Source organism: Cucurbita pepo, chromosome LG03 (assembly GCF_002806865.2).
Source record: "Cucurbita pepo subsp. pepo cultivar mu-cu-16 chromosome LG03, ASM280686v2, whole genome shotgun sequence".
In the NCBI taxonomy this organism is placed as follows: Eukaryota; Viridiplantae; Streptophyta; class Magnoliopsida; order Cucurbitales; family Cucurbitaceae; genus Cucurbita; species Cucurbita pepo.
The window spans coordinates 10,599,004-10,612,168 of record NC_036640.1 but is presented as its reverse complement, the minus strand read 5'-3'; the positions used below and the strand labels follow the sequence as shown (position 1 = coordinate 10,612,168).

Here is a 13,165-nt window from a genome sequence, read left to right as displayed (position 1 = left end):
GACAAAGTGGACAATATCATACCATTGTGGATAATCGTGTTCGTCTAACAAGGAGCTACAATTGACTTATTTTCCAACCTTAAACAAAAAATACCAAAATAGTTTTTCTATTTATAAATAAAATAAATAAACACTATTGTTTCCTTAAAAATCATAGATTTTAAGGGAAGAAAAGACAAAGAAAAGGCTTTGTATGGAGAGCAGTAGTCAAAGTAGGGCCCACTTTCACAGCCTTTTTCTAATACCTTTTGACGATCTTTTTATGATGTCTCCCGCACCGCCACAACGGTCTAAACCACCCACTAAATTTTTAAATTTCGATCATAACCCTTAAATTAGGAATTTTGTTTTTATTTAATTTTTAATATTTTTATTTTAGTATCTGATTTTTTAAATTCAAAAGTCTACAAAAAAAAAAAAAAAAAAAAANTTAGAATTTTATACTACATAACATTTAAATTTATATATAACAAAACAATTATTTAAAAAAAAATTAATTAGACTTATTTTCATTTTTTAAATTAGAGTAAATGTGAGAAAAAATTTATATTTATTATTGACTCAAACTATAGTACAAGAAGAAGAGAACGAAAACGAAGCTAAGTTTAGGGCATGACTCATGACTTTGATATCATGTTAGATGCATGACTCTCCACAATGGTATGATATTGTCCCTTTGAACATAACTCCCCAAAATGCCTCATACTAATGGAGATAGTATTTCTTGATTATAAACTCATGATTATTACCTAAATTAGCGAACGTGACACGTGTCACAATCGCACTCTTGATAGCAGCGGACTTGTGATTGTGCAGCACTCACTTTCCAACAACAAGTGAGCTAAGCTAATTCGTTCTTACGTCGCCTACGGTTAAGCGACGTATGCTCGAGCCTCTGGCCTCGGTTTAAGAGAAGGTTTTAGAAAATGAGGGCAAAGGAAGATTTTCGAAAGAGAGATTTTGAAAGAGACGTTATATAAAGAAGCAAGAGAGGAACAACCTCGGGTTCACAGGTAGAGGATGAGCTAACCTTGAAAAGTTGATTTGGAAGAGATGGAGGAAACACCGCAATTTGAGTCCATAATTGTCCCTCGAAATTCTCACTTCTCTTGAGCTGAGCTGTTTTCCTCCTTCAAAATCAAATAAATCAACCGTTCTATTCAATTTATCATTACCAGAAATTTTTACTTTGATGAACTCCATGGCGTCGCTACCTCTTTCCGCCGTCTCCGGCCACCGGAATCTCACATTTCCATGCCTCCTACTCCTCCTACTACCGGCAACACTACTTTTACCTTCTCTCACTTTCGCCTCACCTTGCCGGACCTCCTGCGGCAACATTCCGATCAAATACCCCTTCGGAGTCGACGACGGCTGCGGAGCGCCTCAGTTCCGGCGCATGTTCAATTGCTCCACAGATCTCTTCTTCCTCACTCCCTCCGGCACTTACAAAGTCCAATCCATCGATTACGACAAGCAATCCATGGTGATCTACGATCCGGCCATGTCGACCTGCTCCATCCTTCAACCGCATCACGACTTCGTCATGACCGATATCCAATCGATCATCATGCCGCCAACGCCGGACACCGTGTTCGCTCTCCTCAATTGCTCGATCGATTCACCGATCCTCAACCACTACAAGTACCTCTGCTTCAATTTCTCTGGCCATTCCTGCGACGAACTCTACGGCGCCTGCAACGCCTTCCGAGTCTTCCATCTGTTGACGAACAGTTCGCCTCCGTGCTGTTTCACTGGATACGATACTGTGAAGTTCATGAGTATGAACATTCTGGATTGCTCGCATTACACGACGGTGTTGAATTCGGAGAATCTGAAGGGCGTAGGGGCTCTGGATTGGGATTACGGGATGAAATTGAGCTTCTCCGTTCCGGATTTAGGATGCGATCGGTGTTCAAAATCGGGAGGAACTTGTGGATTTGATACTGAAACCGAAGGATTGTCGTGCCTCTGCTCCATTTCCTCTAATCATACCAGAGATTGCGGTAAGCCCTCCCCCTGCGATGCATATATATATATTTTATTTATTTATTTATTTATTTATTTATTTATTATTATTATTTTGCTAGCCATTTAACAATAGTTAATTTTTATACAACAAATATGTTTTTTAAAAATATAAATTTTAGTTATTTTATTATTATTATTTGCGAACAATTAACCATAATTAATTTTTTTTTATACAACAAATATACAAACAATTTTTTTTAAAAATCACTATTTTAGTTTTTATTATGATTATTATTAGCTAGCCATTTACCAATAAATATGTTTAAAAACAAATTCTTCCATTTAAAATATAAAAGTGATAATGATATTAAAATGTTTTATTTGTGTGTGTTTTTTTTTTCAGTTGGTGGAAATATTACGAGTGGAGGACGAAATGAAGCATTCTCAGTATTCATATTTATTTTCTTATTTGGTATTATTCGGGTGATTTTAAGCCATTATTGAAGTTATTAGGATTAAAATGTGGAGTATTTAATGACTATGAGTAATTAGTTTGTTATTATTTGGTTTTTTTTTTGTTTGTTTTATTTTGTTTAAAGTAAATTGTTAACATTTATTTATTTATCTATCAACTTCTAAACTATTTTTAACAAATGGATGATTATTTATTTATTTATTTTGGTAAATATTATAAAAATTAAGTAGAAGAAGTTCGATCAATTAGCTAGTTTAATGTTGACTTTATATTTAAAAATATTACCATTTTTTAAAATTATAAAATTTAAGAAAAAAAAAAACGATCAATTTCTACCCAAACATCCTTAATGTCTCAATTTACATCAAAGTGTTTCAATATTTCCTGATCACATTTGGTTAAATTTACCTATTAATTTTAATCAAAAGCAAGCAATAATATTTCAAAATTCACAAATAAACAAGCATGGTATGAAATTTGATTGGATCAACAAAAAAAATTAGACAATTAAATAAATATCTCAAATTTTCCAAATCTAACCGAATATAATTTAATAAAATTATAAGCTCTGGGTGGGATTGTGATGTCTTACGTTGGTTGGGGAGGAGCACAAAACACCTTCTTCCCCTAGCATATACATTTTAAAGCTTTTGAGTGGAAGCTGGAAAGAGAAAGCCCAAAGGGGACAATATCTGTTAGGAGGGAAAGTTAGGAGGGAAAGCTTGAAAGAGAAAGCCCCAAGAGAACAATATCTGCTAGCGATAGATCTGAGTTGTTACCGCCCGAGGTAAATATTGATTTTCCCCAAAGTTAAGGACTAAGATATAACGTTCCATAAATTTTTTTTTTTTTTTTTTTTTTACCAAAAAGATTTCAAAACTTGAGTTATTTACAATTGAAAGTGAACAAAAAAAAGGAGAGGAAAAGGAACCTTTGTTTCTTTCCTCTTTTTGCAATAAGTCAGTATTTTTGGTACAAATCCTAAGAGCCTAAAAATGACATTTACAAAATAATGTATACATACTGTTTAATCTGATGGCGGAATGGTTATTGATTAAGCCAAATTCTGCTCTTCCTTCTGGATTTCTTGGGAACTTCCATCTTCATTTGAGCCACTGGGTTCTTCATCATTAATCTGCTACAAATTGTCAAAATGAACTTCAGGGTTTTCCTCTTGTGAGAAATTTTATCTCTTAAATGAACAGGCTTTCGATACAGATAAAATATGGTCTAACATAAGAACTCCGCAAAAAAAGATCGACTTTTGAACCCTCCAGAGACATCAAGGGTTTTTGGAACTAAGCGAACCGAAGGTTTGTACTTGGGACCTCTAAGCCGGTATACAACAAAACGATACTACATACCGGAAGATCATTTATTACCTTATTCCCAGAACAGGATCCCTCTCTATATGTACGTGCTTTAGCCCTAACTGCCTAATTTTTTAATACTGAAAGAGAAAGAGATTTGGCTTGCTTAAGTGCTTACTTATTAGATTGATGTAAGCCTGATTAGGGAGGTCTTAAAAACTTCATAGAATGAAATGAACGATAAGCTATTTCATTTGTGCTGTGCTTGAAGCTAGTAGGCGACAAGAATCTATGGTTCAGTAAGTGGAAAAGTTAGATGCCTCTCCTACAGGCCGAAATATTGATTTTGTCTCGATGTGGTTCTTCTCAAGGATCCCAAGATCTTGGCAATGCGGCTGCCCCTTGGAGGCGAGGAAAACAACTTAGAGCATATTGAAAGAACAATCCTAGAAAGAATGGATCTACTCTCTCCCTATTTTTTGCTGGTTTCTTTTTTCATAGTTCAGTAAAGGAATGGAAAGAGCGAATAGCGAAAAAAATAAATATATGGTAAGTGAGAATAGTTTGTAATAGAGGTTACCTTAAAAATGTGAAACTTTGTTACTAATCTCATATACTGATGGCGAGCCTCTGGAGAACGAGCCATGGACTTGACTCTGGATAGCGCCTTTTCAACATCAGCATATTTAAGCTGGCGCCCAATTCGTAGAAACTCATAGTCATCACTTTTCTCCACCTGTGAATGCGAGGAAGCAACTTCGCCAGTTGCCCCTTCGGCTTTGAACCCTCGCAGACCAACTCTTTTCCGCCTCCAGCGTAGAATTGCCTTTTCTACAATGCTAACTGTCCATATGACCTTTCTATACAGTTTACGAACTTGATATCCTCTCACGTGAGCCTGAATGCAACATTTCAAGCATGAGTTAAGATCAAGATCTTAAGAAAGCAAATAGAATTGTATAACGTCATAAAAAAGAAAACACAAAAGAGGTCGCCTTATGAGGGGGCAATCTCTCCCATGATAGCCTAATTCGCCATAATTTTCCTATTACCCAACTTGTATAAACCCACCGCTAGTAGATATTGTCCACTTTGGCCTGTTACATATCGCCATCAGCCTTATGGTTTTAAAACGCGTCTGTCAGGGAGAGGTTTTCATACCCATACCCTTGTAAGAAATGTTTCATTCCCCCTTTCCAACCGATGTGGGATCTCACAATCCACCCATTTGGGGGCCAGCGTCCTTGTTGGCACACTGTCCAGTATCTGACTCAGATACTATTTGTAATAGCCCAAGCCCACCACTAACAAATATTGTCCGTTTTGGTCCGTTACGTATCGTCGTCAATTTCACGATTTTAAAACGTGTCTGTTAGGGAGAGGTTTCTACGCCCTTATAAGGAATGCTTCGTTCCCCTCTCTAACCTATGTGGGGTCTCACATGTATCCTCTACCAGGCAAACTATCTAAATAAATACAAATATGCCACAACTAATATTCCTAGAGTAATACCTAGCAACGTAATAGACGAGCACAAGTACCTGGATTTTTACAATTCGGTTTCTTATCTTCAAAAACTCTTTTCTTCCCTTCCAGCCACGATAATTTTGTTGAATCCTCACAGCTGCAACGTGGAGATAATCCTCATAGTGAATTTTTTCAGCCTTGTTTAAAATTCCGAGAGCCACTAGGTCAATTGATTCTTCATGTATCATCTCCTTGTCACTTCCCATTAATTGTTTATGACGAAATGAACGAGCACGGAAAGCAGCATGAATTAAGGCAGCAGCGTGAACAGACTTCCTGACAGCAGCGAGAGAACCCTTGAGCGAAAGGAGTTCGTCTTCCGCCAACTGCGATGATACGACATCTGCAGTCTGAATAGTTTCATCAACGTTAACATTTTCTTTTACGTTGTCCTTAAGATTTTCACCATCAGTCAAAGAACGTAAATGAGCTGTAAGATCAGCTTCAGCCAAATATCCAGCAATTCCCTTATGCCCTCGACTTGATGCCAAATCAGCAGCAGTTTGTCCTCCTGGAAATCCTGAAGTTGGATCATCCACGGCGCCAGGAGAAACACCTAACCTAACCAGTGTAGCGACGGTTTCTTCCCTGGGGATCAGAGGACAAAATGACAGTAAGAAACATTGTTGAGAGATTATTCCAAGGTGTACATAAGAAGAACGGAACTGAAATTTTTAAGCACAAAAATTTTTAAGCACAACTCCTGAACCTCCTAAAGTGAAAGAGAACAAAGCATGTAACTAATACTTGAAAATCCAAGATGGAAACCTAACCTCCCAAAGTAAGACGCCCAGTGAAGAGCTGTCCTTCCCTTCGAATCTCTGAAGTTCGGACTGACCCCAGAAGCGATTATCGGTCCTATGGTCCATGCATAGCCAAGTGCAGCTGCCAAATGTATGACGCCTAGGCCCTCTTCATCCAAAACAGGCGTTCCCATAGTTCCTTCATGAACCTTGCATGCTAACCACTCACAAAGTTTGTCCACCAGCAAAGTTTGGATCATAAAATCCCTAGGGTCCATTCCATCACTTATTAATGGAATAGAAATCCCTTCCATCATTCTCCATTTTGCAATATCACTTCTGGATGACTTCATCAAACCTACGATTTTGCATTTCTCACAGTTCTTAATAGGGCAATCCAACCACTTTTCCTCTAAACATAAATTCAACAGCCTTGTCAGACGCATTTGAAACCGCAATTCATCTTCTGATGCACACTTGATAGCATTAGGTACAGAAAGGGTTGGTGGCTTTTCACGAAACTCAAATTCTCTCACCTCACTGCAGGCTAGCCTATTACAGCATGTCACATAGAAGGGAATACGCCCTGGAGCATGCAGGGGAGTTTGGCATCGAAGTACACTGTTTGACAGAATTTCTGCAGAAACCTCAACTTCCCCAAACATGCATCCCCACTGCGTTTCTACAGGAAGTTTTTTGCTTCCCAAAAACGAGCCAACTATTAGGACCTTCATAAATCCCAAAAAAAAAAAGTCAAACATCGAACACTCAGCCTTAATGAATCTAAGGGGAAAAAACATGTCATGCAACAGTCGGTACCTTTGTTACATTTCCAGAATATGCCCAATCTGGGGAAAAATCGGAAATACTGAATAACTGATCTTGGGAAAGTGAAGGCCCCAGTGAATCGATATCCAGCTGCATGTGATGCGATAAACTGGATACTTCCTTCTCATCATTTCCAGCATCCAGTGCACACCAGTAATTACCAGAGTCCAAAGTCATCAAAGAATCATCACAATCTCTTCCAATTTCCTTATCCATCCATCTGCCAAAACTGTCAAGTTTTTTGAGTTCTCCAAAACCTTCATGGTTCAAATCATATTTGGATGTCTTTTCTACCTGAACAAACGAGTCGTCTACCACCTGAGAATCAGTACACATACCAAATAGAGGAACTGTGATCAAACCGTGCTTCTTTTTCTGACACAAGAAATATAGCGTTGGGCACTTTAACAAATATTTTAGTAGAGAACCAATTAACCATATAACAGTAAGCAACTGCGAAAAGAGTACAACAAGTTTTCTCCATGGTAAATGCTATTAGATGACTTAGAATTGATTCACTCTGACAGCATCCAGATATCATGAAATCGTAACCTCGTCTTAAAAGAAACTTAAACATAATAAAAAAGAAATAAGAAAGAAAATGTATGTGACTGTATGTGACTGTGTGTTAGTAGGTAAAGAGTGTACCACATCAATGCAGGTTCACATGTTCTGTTATGGAGATATAATGATATTATCCAAGTAATTTCACAGATCCAAATCGCAAAAAAAATGTATCCACCAAAAACTGCAAGCAACAAACCTGAACAATTCTCTGAGAAACTGCTTTTGCGGCAGGTACTTCTGCATCAGCAATCAAGCCATGCCCACTATTTACCATATTTTTTACTAAGCCACTAGAAGCCAATCTAGCATCTATTAACTTATGTGTAATGGAATCAGTTATGGCAGATTGAATAATCACGATTTCTTGTCCACATAAATCAGACGATCCTGCACCATCTCACCCAAAAACGAAAAATAAACCAATAAGACAAACACGACGTAAACCAAAAAATGGCCGTTTGAACTCCCTAGCATAAAACATAACTATTAAGTAACAAGCAATTGAAAATACAAAGTTCCAAAAGGAATTGATGGTCTCATTCATATTTAGCAATAAAGGGGTCTTTTTTTTTTTCAGAATATCTCTTCATGGGGATTATGACCACTTCGAGGGAGTACAGATTTGCTTTAAACAATAAGCTATGCTGAAGGAGGAAGTCCGAGCAGGAAAATTTAATAATAAAAATAAGCAAGGGTCCATTTGTTTCATGGGTTTTGATATGGATTTTCAAACAGACATTTAATGTCCTTGTTTGTTTAACATGGTATTATTGTCTAAGGAAAAGAATAGCTTGATCAGAAGTTTTCAGCAGATTAACCCAAAGATAACAAGAGAAAGAACAACAAAGAAATAAATGGTCAAGTTTCTTTCCCTTTCTTGCACAGTGGCACCAATTAAAGAAGGAAAATCCCACTAAACACTGCAATTATAAAGAATGGTTCTTGGAAAGCTCAGACAACTGTAAAGATGTTGGGCCAGAATTTTAATAAGCTTAGTCCTCTGACTCAAATATTCAAAATAAATAAATAAATAAATAGCCATAGATATATGATTTCTTTTATATAGCCTGGTAATGAGGGCCCCACTGGGGCACCTGCGGACCAGACAGATTACGTCTTCTTTCTGGAACAATAGAGTGATAAACTTTTCTTGAGAGTTGAAGAACGAAAATACAGTACTTTAGTCTTGCCTGAAACATCACCTGCAGGCAAAGATGCAGGCAGCATGCTGGATTTAAACACATGATGAACATCAGAAGAGATTCCAGAGTCATTCCTAGCGCTAGAATCCACACCCCCATTTTCTGAACGCACTGTTTGCATAGGACTTAATGGACTTGAAGTATGAACTGAGCCAACAAGTGAAGTTTCCTGCATAAAGATGGGTGTTGAACCACCTTGACAACCTTCAGCCAATGACCCTGGATCAACTGAAACACGAGATACGCCAGACCTGTAACCCTACATCCCACCAAGAGTTAAATAGACAACACCCAAAAAGAAGGGGAAAAAAGGAGCATGGAAATTAAAAAGCCTATGCACTGTCAAGAAGAGTAAAAATTACAACTGTAGAGTTTAATAAGCTCATCTAGTCCATTATTATTATTATTATTATTATCAGTATTTTTGGGAAGAAACCGTCATTTCATTAAATATATATATATATATATATATATATATATATATATATATATATATATATATGAGCACTCATATTTCACTCAGAAAATAAAAAAATAAAAAGTTTCATGGTTCAATGCCATTAGAAGCACATTATGGAAAATGTGACCAGAGAGTAGAAGAGTTTTCTAAGGAGATGAAGCTGGAAGTTCTCTGCTAACTATCTAAGTTCTATTTATCAATCTATATAAGTTTTCAATTAGTTACTAATGTTTCCTGCCTAGTAGTCCATAGGGGCTTCAATGCTCATTCTTTAGAATGTCTGCTTCCTTACTCTAATCGCTGCTTTACTTTTTATTACTTTTATAAAAAGGAAATTGGGGATTTAAAAGAATAATTTGGAATAAATGAAACAGTTATAAACTGGGGATCAACCTATTCAGCCCATTGCCCTCTAAGGTTGATAACTCAACCAGACTTCCGCTATATGAATCTTAGGACACAGCAGGTTTCAGTCTAGCAATACCCAGCTCAATTGTATTTCAAAATAAGCAGAAGGAAAATTAGTACAGGTCAGAAAATGAGCACCATCATAAGGCTCAAGAGTCACAATTTATTCAAAACCCTTAAAGAAATACAGAGAAGTGCAAAGGGGTGGGAAAAATTAGACTAACATAATACCTCATTTACTTCTCTGTAATGCACAAGGACAATATGCTCTAATTGCCTGAAAACAGTAAAAGGTGAATGATAAAGAAGACAAAAAGATGTGACTTGAGTGTTATTAATTCATTAAAAATAGAAATTTCTTCAACAGGACCTAAAATATGCGAAGGAAAATCTATACGTATGAATAAGTCCTCCTAACCTAATGAAATAGCTCTACCATAATCCAAAATCTAAAATTAATGTATACCAGGAAAGAGAGATGGAGAGACAGAAAAACTCACTCATCAAGCATCCAATAACTTCTTCGCTGGAAGTTGTCATTGTCCTCACCATGTGCATAGTAACAATGCAGAACATCCACACTTCCACTCTACAAACACGGAAAAAATTAATTCACAAAATGAAACATTTTAAGCAACTTCTGTCCACAGGGAGGAAGGGGAGGGGGTGGAAGATGTACACTAAGAACCTATTATGCACCATATTTAATGTACTGAAATGACTTAGCAACAAACTCCTGTGCAAAATGACTGCAGCAACTAGCACAAAAAGAAAAACTGTAAACCAAGAGGGAAAATGACTTTCAGATGACCTGGACTCATCTTTATGATAGAAAATGCAACATCTAACAAAAAAAATATCACGATTGAAGCCAAATCCACACATTTTGATGCTGGTACTTGTTCCTTCATAACATTTTTGTTTGTTGTTTATCCATGGTTTTGGGTATTTGGTTTGAAAGAAATAAGAGGCTTTTCACAAATAAAAGTGTTCCTTGGGAAGAAAGCTTGCTTTTGATAAAGACTTATGCAGCTTCTTGGAGTGCTATCATAAATCTTTTTGAAATCAGATTCCTTCTTGTTGGGAAACCTTCTTGTTGCATGTAATTCTTAATTTTGGTTTTGGGTTTTAAAAGTACTTTATAATTTTAGTTTTGGAGTGCTTAGAATTCAGTTTTTCAATGATCAATGAGAAGTTCCCATGTCTTGTAAAAACAAAAACAACAACAGCAATAAAAATAATAGTACTTATTTGTTAAAAGTACAAATCAAGTACTCAAGCTTCTACATATCAAGAAAACATATTTGCGTTCACCTTCCTATAATATTTTGGGGACACTTACAACTCAATACAGGAGTATTGACACGGGTATATGGAAATCAATCTAACGTTCATGACCTGAAAAATCAACGTGTTCAAGTGCCCCCCATCACTCATGACCATAGGGGAAAAAGTTAACTTACAACCATCAGATTGAACAGCACACCTTCAACTTTTCATGGGCTTCTTTGACAGTTTTTCCATCTTTCTTCTTCCTCCATTTATGACCATCTTTACGAAAATATCTAAGTGCTTTCCGATCAAAAAGGAACAAGGATCCAGCTGTAAGTGAATAGTATTAAGTTACTTTGTGCGCGGGCAGAAAGCAGCATCTCATCTAAGCAATATTTGAGCAAGCAGCATTGGAGAAAACACAATCCTTATGAGAAACGTTTCACAAAATAAACAAAAGGTAAGGAGATTAACAAAATGACACCGATTGAGCTACTGGCCTTGACTAACATGGTGGATGGCATTTTGACATGGTTCAACAGTGTTCCTACTTATTCAAAAGTCGAGCAAAAAAAAAAAAAGAAAAACATTCAGATCAGGAAGCTTTTAGATTGCCTAACTCCTTCACCTTAAAAATCTATTCCCCCTAAAACGTTGAGAAACGCTTTTTACTCCTTATGTAAACATTCAAAATCTTTTTATTTTCCCTTTTTTCCAGAAAAATAAATTATGGTAATCGTGTTTAAACTCTTTTTTATTTTTCTTAAAGAAGAAACATGTATTTCACCAAATGGAGTTTAAACTCTAAATGACCTAAAAGAACTTCAGACCAAGCATAGCAACACATAATCAGATTGCAACAACTTGAAAAAGAAAATACTAAAAAAAATTGAAGCACAACAAAAGTGAATCAGTATTATACAAAAGTAATCTGCCTATATCGAAATGCAGATTTTGATATATCAAAGTAGTAACCTGGAGGCTGAACTGGAGGATCCGGTGCTAATTGAAACTTTTGGTAATTTCGAAGAATTTCACATATTTCAGCTGGCCGAAGCCACCTGTTTTGTGCTTCTTGTAGTATTTGTACTAGATCTGCCAAAATTTTAAAATAGGGACAGATGTTCAGAACTAAAAAATTAAAATGGCCTTGGCACAGTCAAAGGAAGATAAAATTACTAATTTTTCTAGTAAGAACACAAAAATTCCAAGCATCTGCGAACGTTTTGTCTCAGTTAAGTTTCATTGTTCTACTTGGATTTCTATTCATGAAGCCTTTTGTATTTATACTTTCTTCATAATTAACAACAATTCAAGAGGTTTCTTCTCAACAAACTCCAACAAAGAGTACTAGATTACGAACATAACTCCTCGCTACTTAAAATACGAAAATACATACAGAAAGTCGAACTCTCGTCATCAACAGAAAGATCGAATACGAAAGGTCACTCAATTGTTTAAGAAACTTTAAACGAAATGCCCAAAATCGTTCACATTTTGATTAAAAGAATTACAGAGACTAAGAAAGAAATGCATGCAGCAAACAATCAAAACAAAATGGCAGTAACACCAACACAACGCAGAAAATTCAGATATCAACAGTGAAAGATCATTTTCAAGAAGCTGGGATCACCCATATGACAACGAGAATGAAGCCAAGACGTCGCCCAAATGATGAGCTGCTCTCAGACATTGAAAACACAGCTTCTCAAACACGTTTTGATTAAAAATACTCGGAAAGATAAGCATGCAGCAAAGAATCAAACACAATGCAGAAAATTCAGATGTCAAACAAATAGATAAACAGTAAAAGATTATGAATCAACAAGAAGCTGGCATCGCGAATATAACAACAAAAACGAAGCGAAAACCGTACCTAAATGCTGAATGGGAACATATCTCCTGCTCTCAGCCATATAACGCACAACTTCTCATCAGCATCAATCAACAGTTGGAATCAAAATTTCCGAAGACGAACCTGCACAGAAAAAAAAGAAAAAAAAAAACAAGAACCAGAACCACAAAGACTGAGATATTAATAGAAAGCATGAAAAATGGTGGTGAAGGAAGAAGGGAAGGAGGTTTGAACCTAAGAAGCGCAATGGTTCTGCGATGGGCGCAAGGGGAGGAGGCGGAATGGGAGAAAAACGAAAATGAAGAAGAAGATGAAGGAGAAGAAGGATGGGATGCGTGAAAGAGACGGTGAATTGCAGTCAACGAGTCTGTTATTTGCATTCACACGAAGAGAATGGGTTGTCGAAAATTGGAATTTTCGATTCAGCTGGAATTTGGGACGATCGAGATCATACAAAGAAAACGTTTCCAGTTCTTAACGACAATTTTATGATTTTTTTTTTTTTTTTTTTTTTTTTTTTTTTTTTTTTTTTTTTTTTTTTTTTTTT

General features: G+C 36.3%; 2 protein-coding genes across 9 annotated transcripts; one reads left to right on the top strand and one right to left on the bottom strand.

Annotated features, from left to right (window-relative positions):
* Positions 1 to 923: 923 nt before the first annotated feature.
* On the top strand, positions 924 to 2,539 carry LOC111791109. The gene is made up of 2 exons (XM_023672321.1): positions 924 to 2,006; positions 2,375 to 2,539. The coding sequence occupies exons 1-2, from the start codon at positions 1,193 to 1,195 to the stop codon at positions 2,473 to 2,475; spliced, it is 915 nt and encodes a 304-aa protein (XP_023528089.1). The 5' UTR covers positions 924 to 1,192; the 3' UTR covers positions 2,476 to 2,539.
* An 809-nt stretch (positions 2,540 to 3,348) lies between these two features.
* Positions 3,349 to 13,117, bottom strand: LOC111791108 (calmodulin-binding transcription activator 3-like). Of its 8 annotated transcripts, none has more exons than XM_023672312.1 (13): positions 12,852 to 13,117; positions 12,640 to 12,741; positions 11,739 to 11,858; positions 10,978 to 11,093; positions 9,992 to 10,080; positions 9,723 to 9,768; positions 8,612 to 8,882; positions 7,618 to 7,808; positions 6,846 to 7,229; positions 6,057 to 6,754; positions 5,298 to 5,871; positions 4,337 to 4,654; positions 3,349 to 3,584 (listed from the first exon to the last, which is right to left on the bottom strand). In XM_023672312.1, the coding sequence occupies exons 2-13, from the start codon at positions 12,677 to 12,679 to the stop codon at positions 3,501 to 3,503; spliced, it is 2,931 nt and encodes a 976-aa protein (XP_023528080.1). In that variant the 5' UTR covers positions 12,680 to 12,741; positions 12,852 to 13,117; the 3' UTR covers positions 3,349 to 3,500. The 8 variants fall into 8 exon arrangements, with proteins under 8 accessions (XP_023528080.1, XP_023528082.1, XP_023528085.1 ...); XM_023672314.1 differs by having other exon boundaries at positions 3,349 to 3,581; XM_023672317.1 differs by having other exon boundaries at positions 6,846 to 7,172.
* Between the last annotated feature and the right edge of the window lie 48 nt (positions 13,118 to 13,165).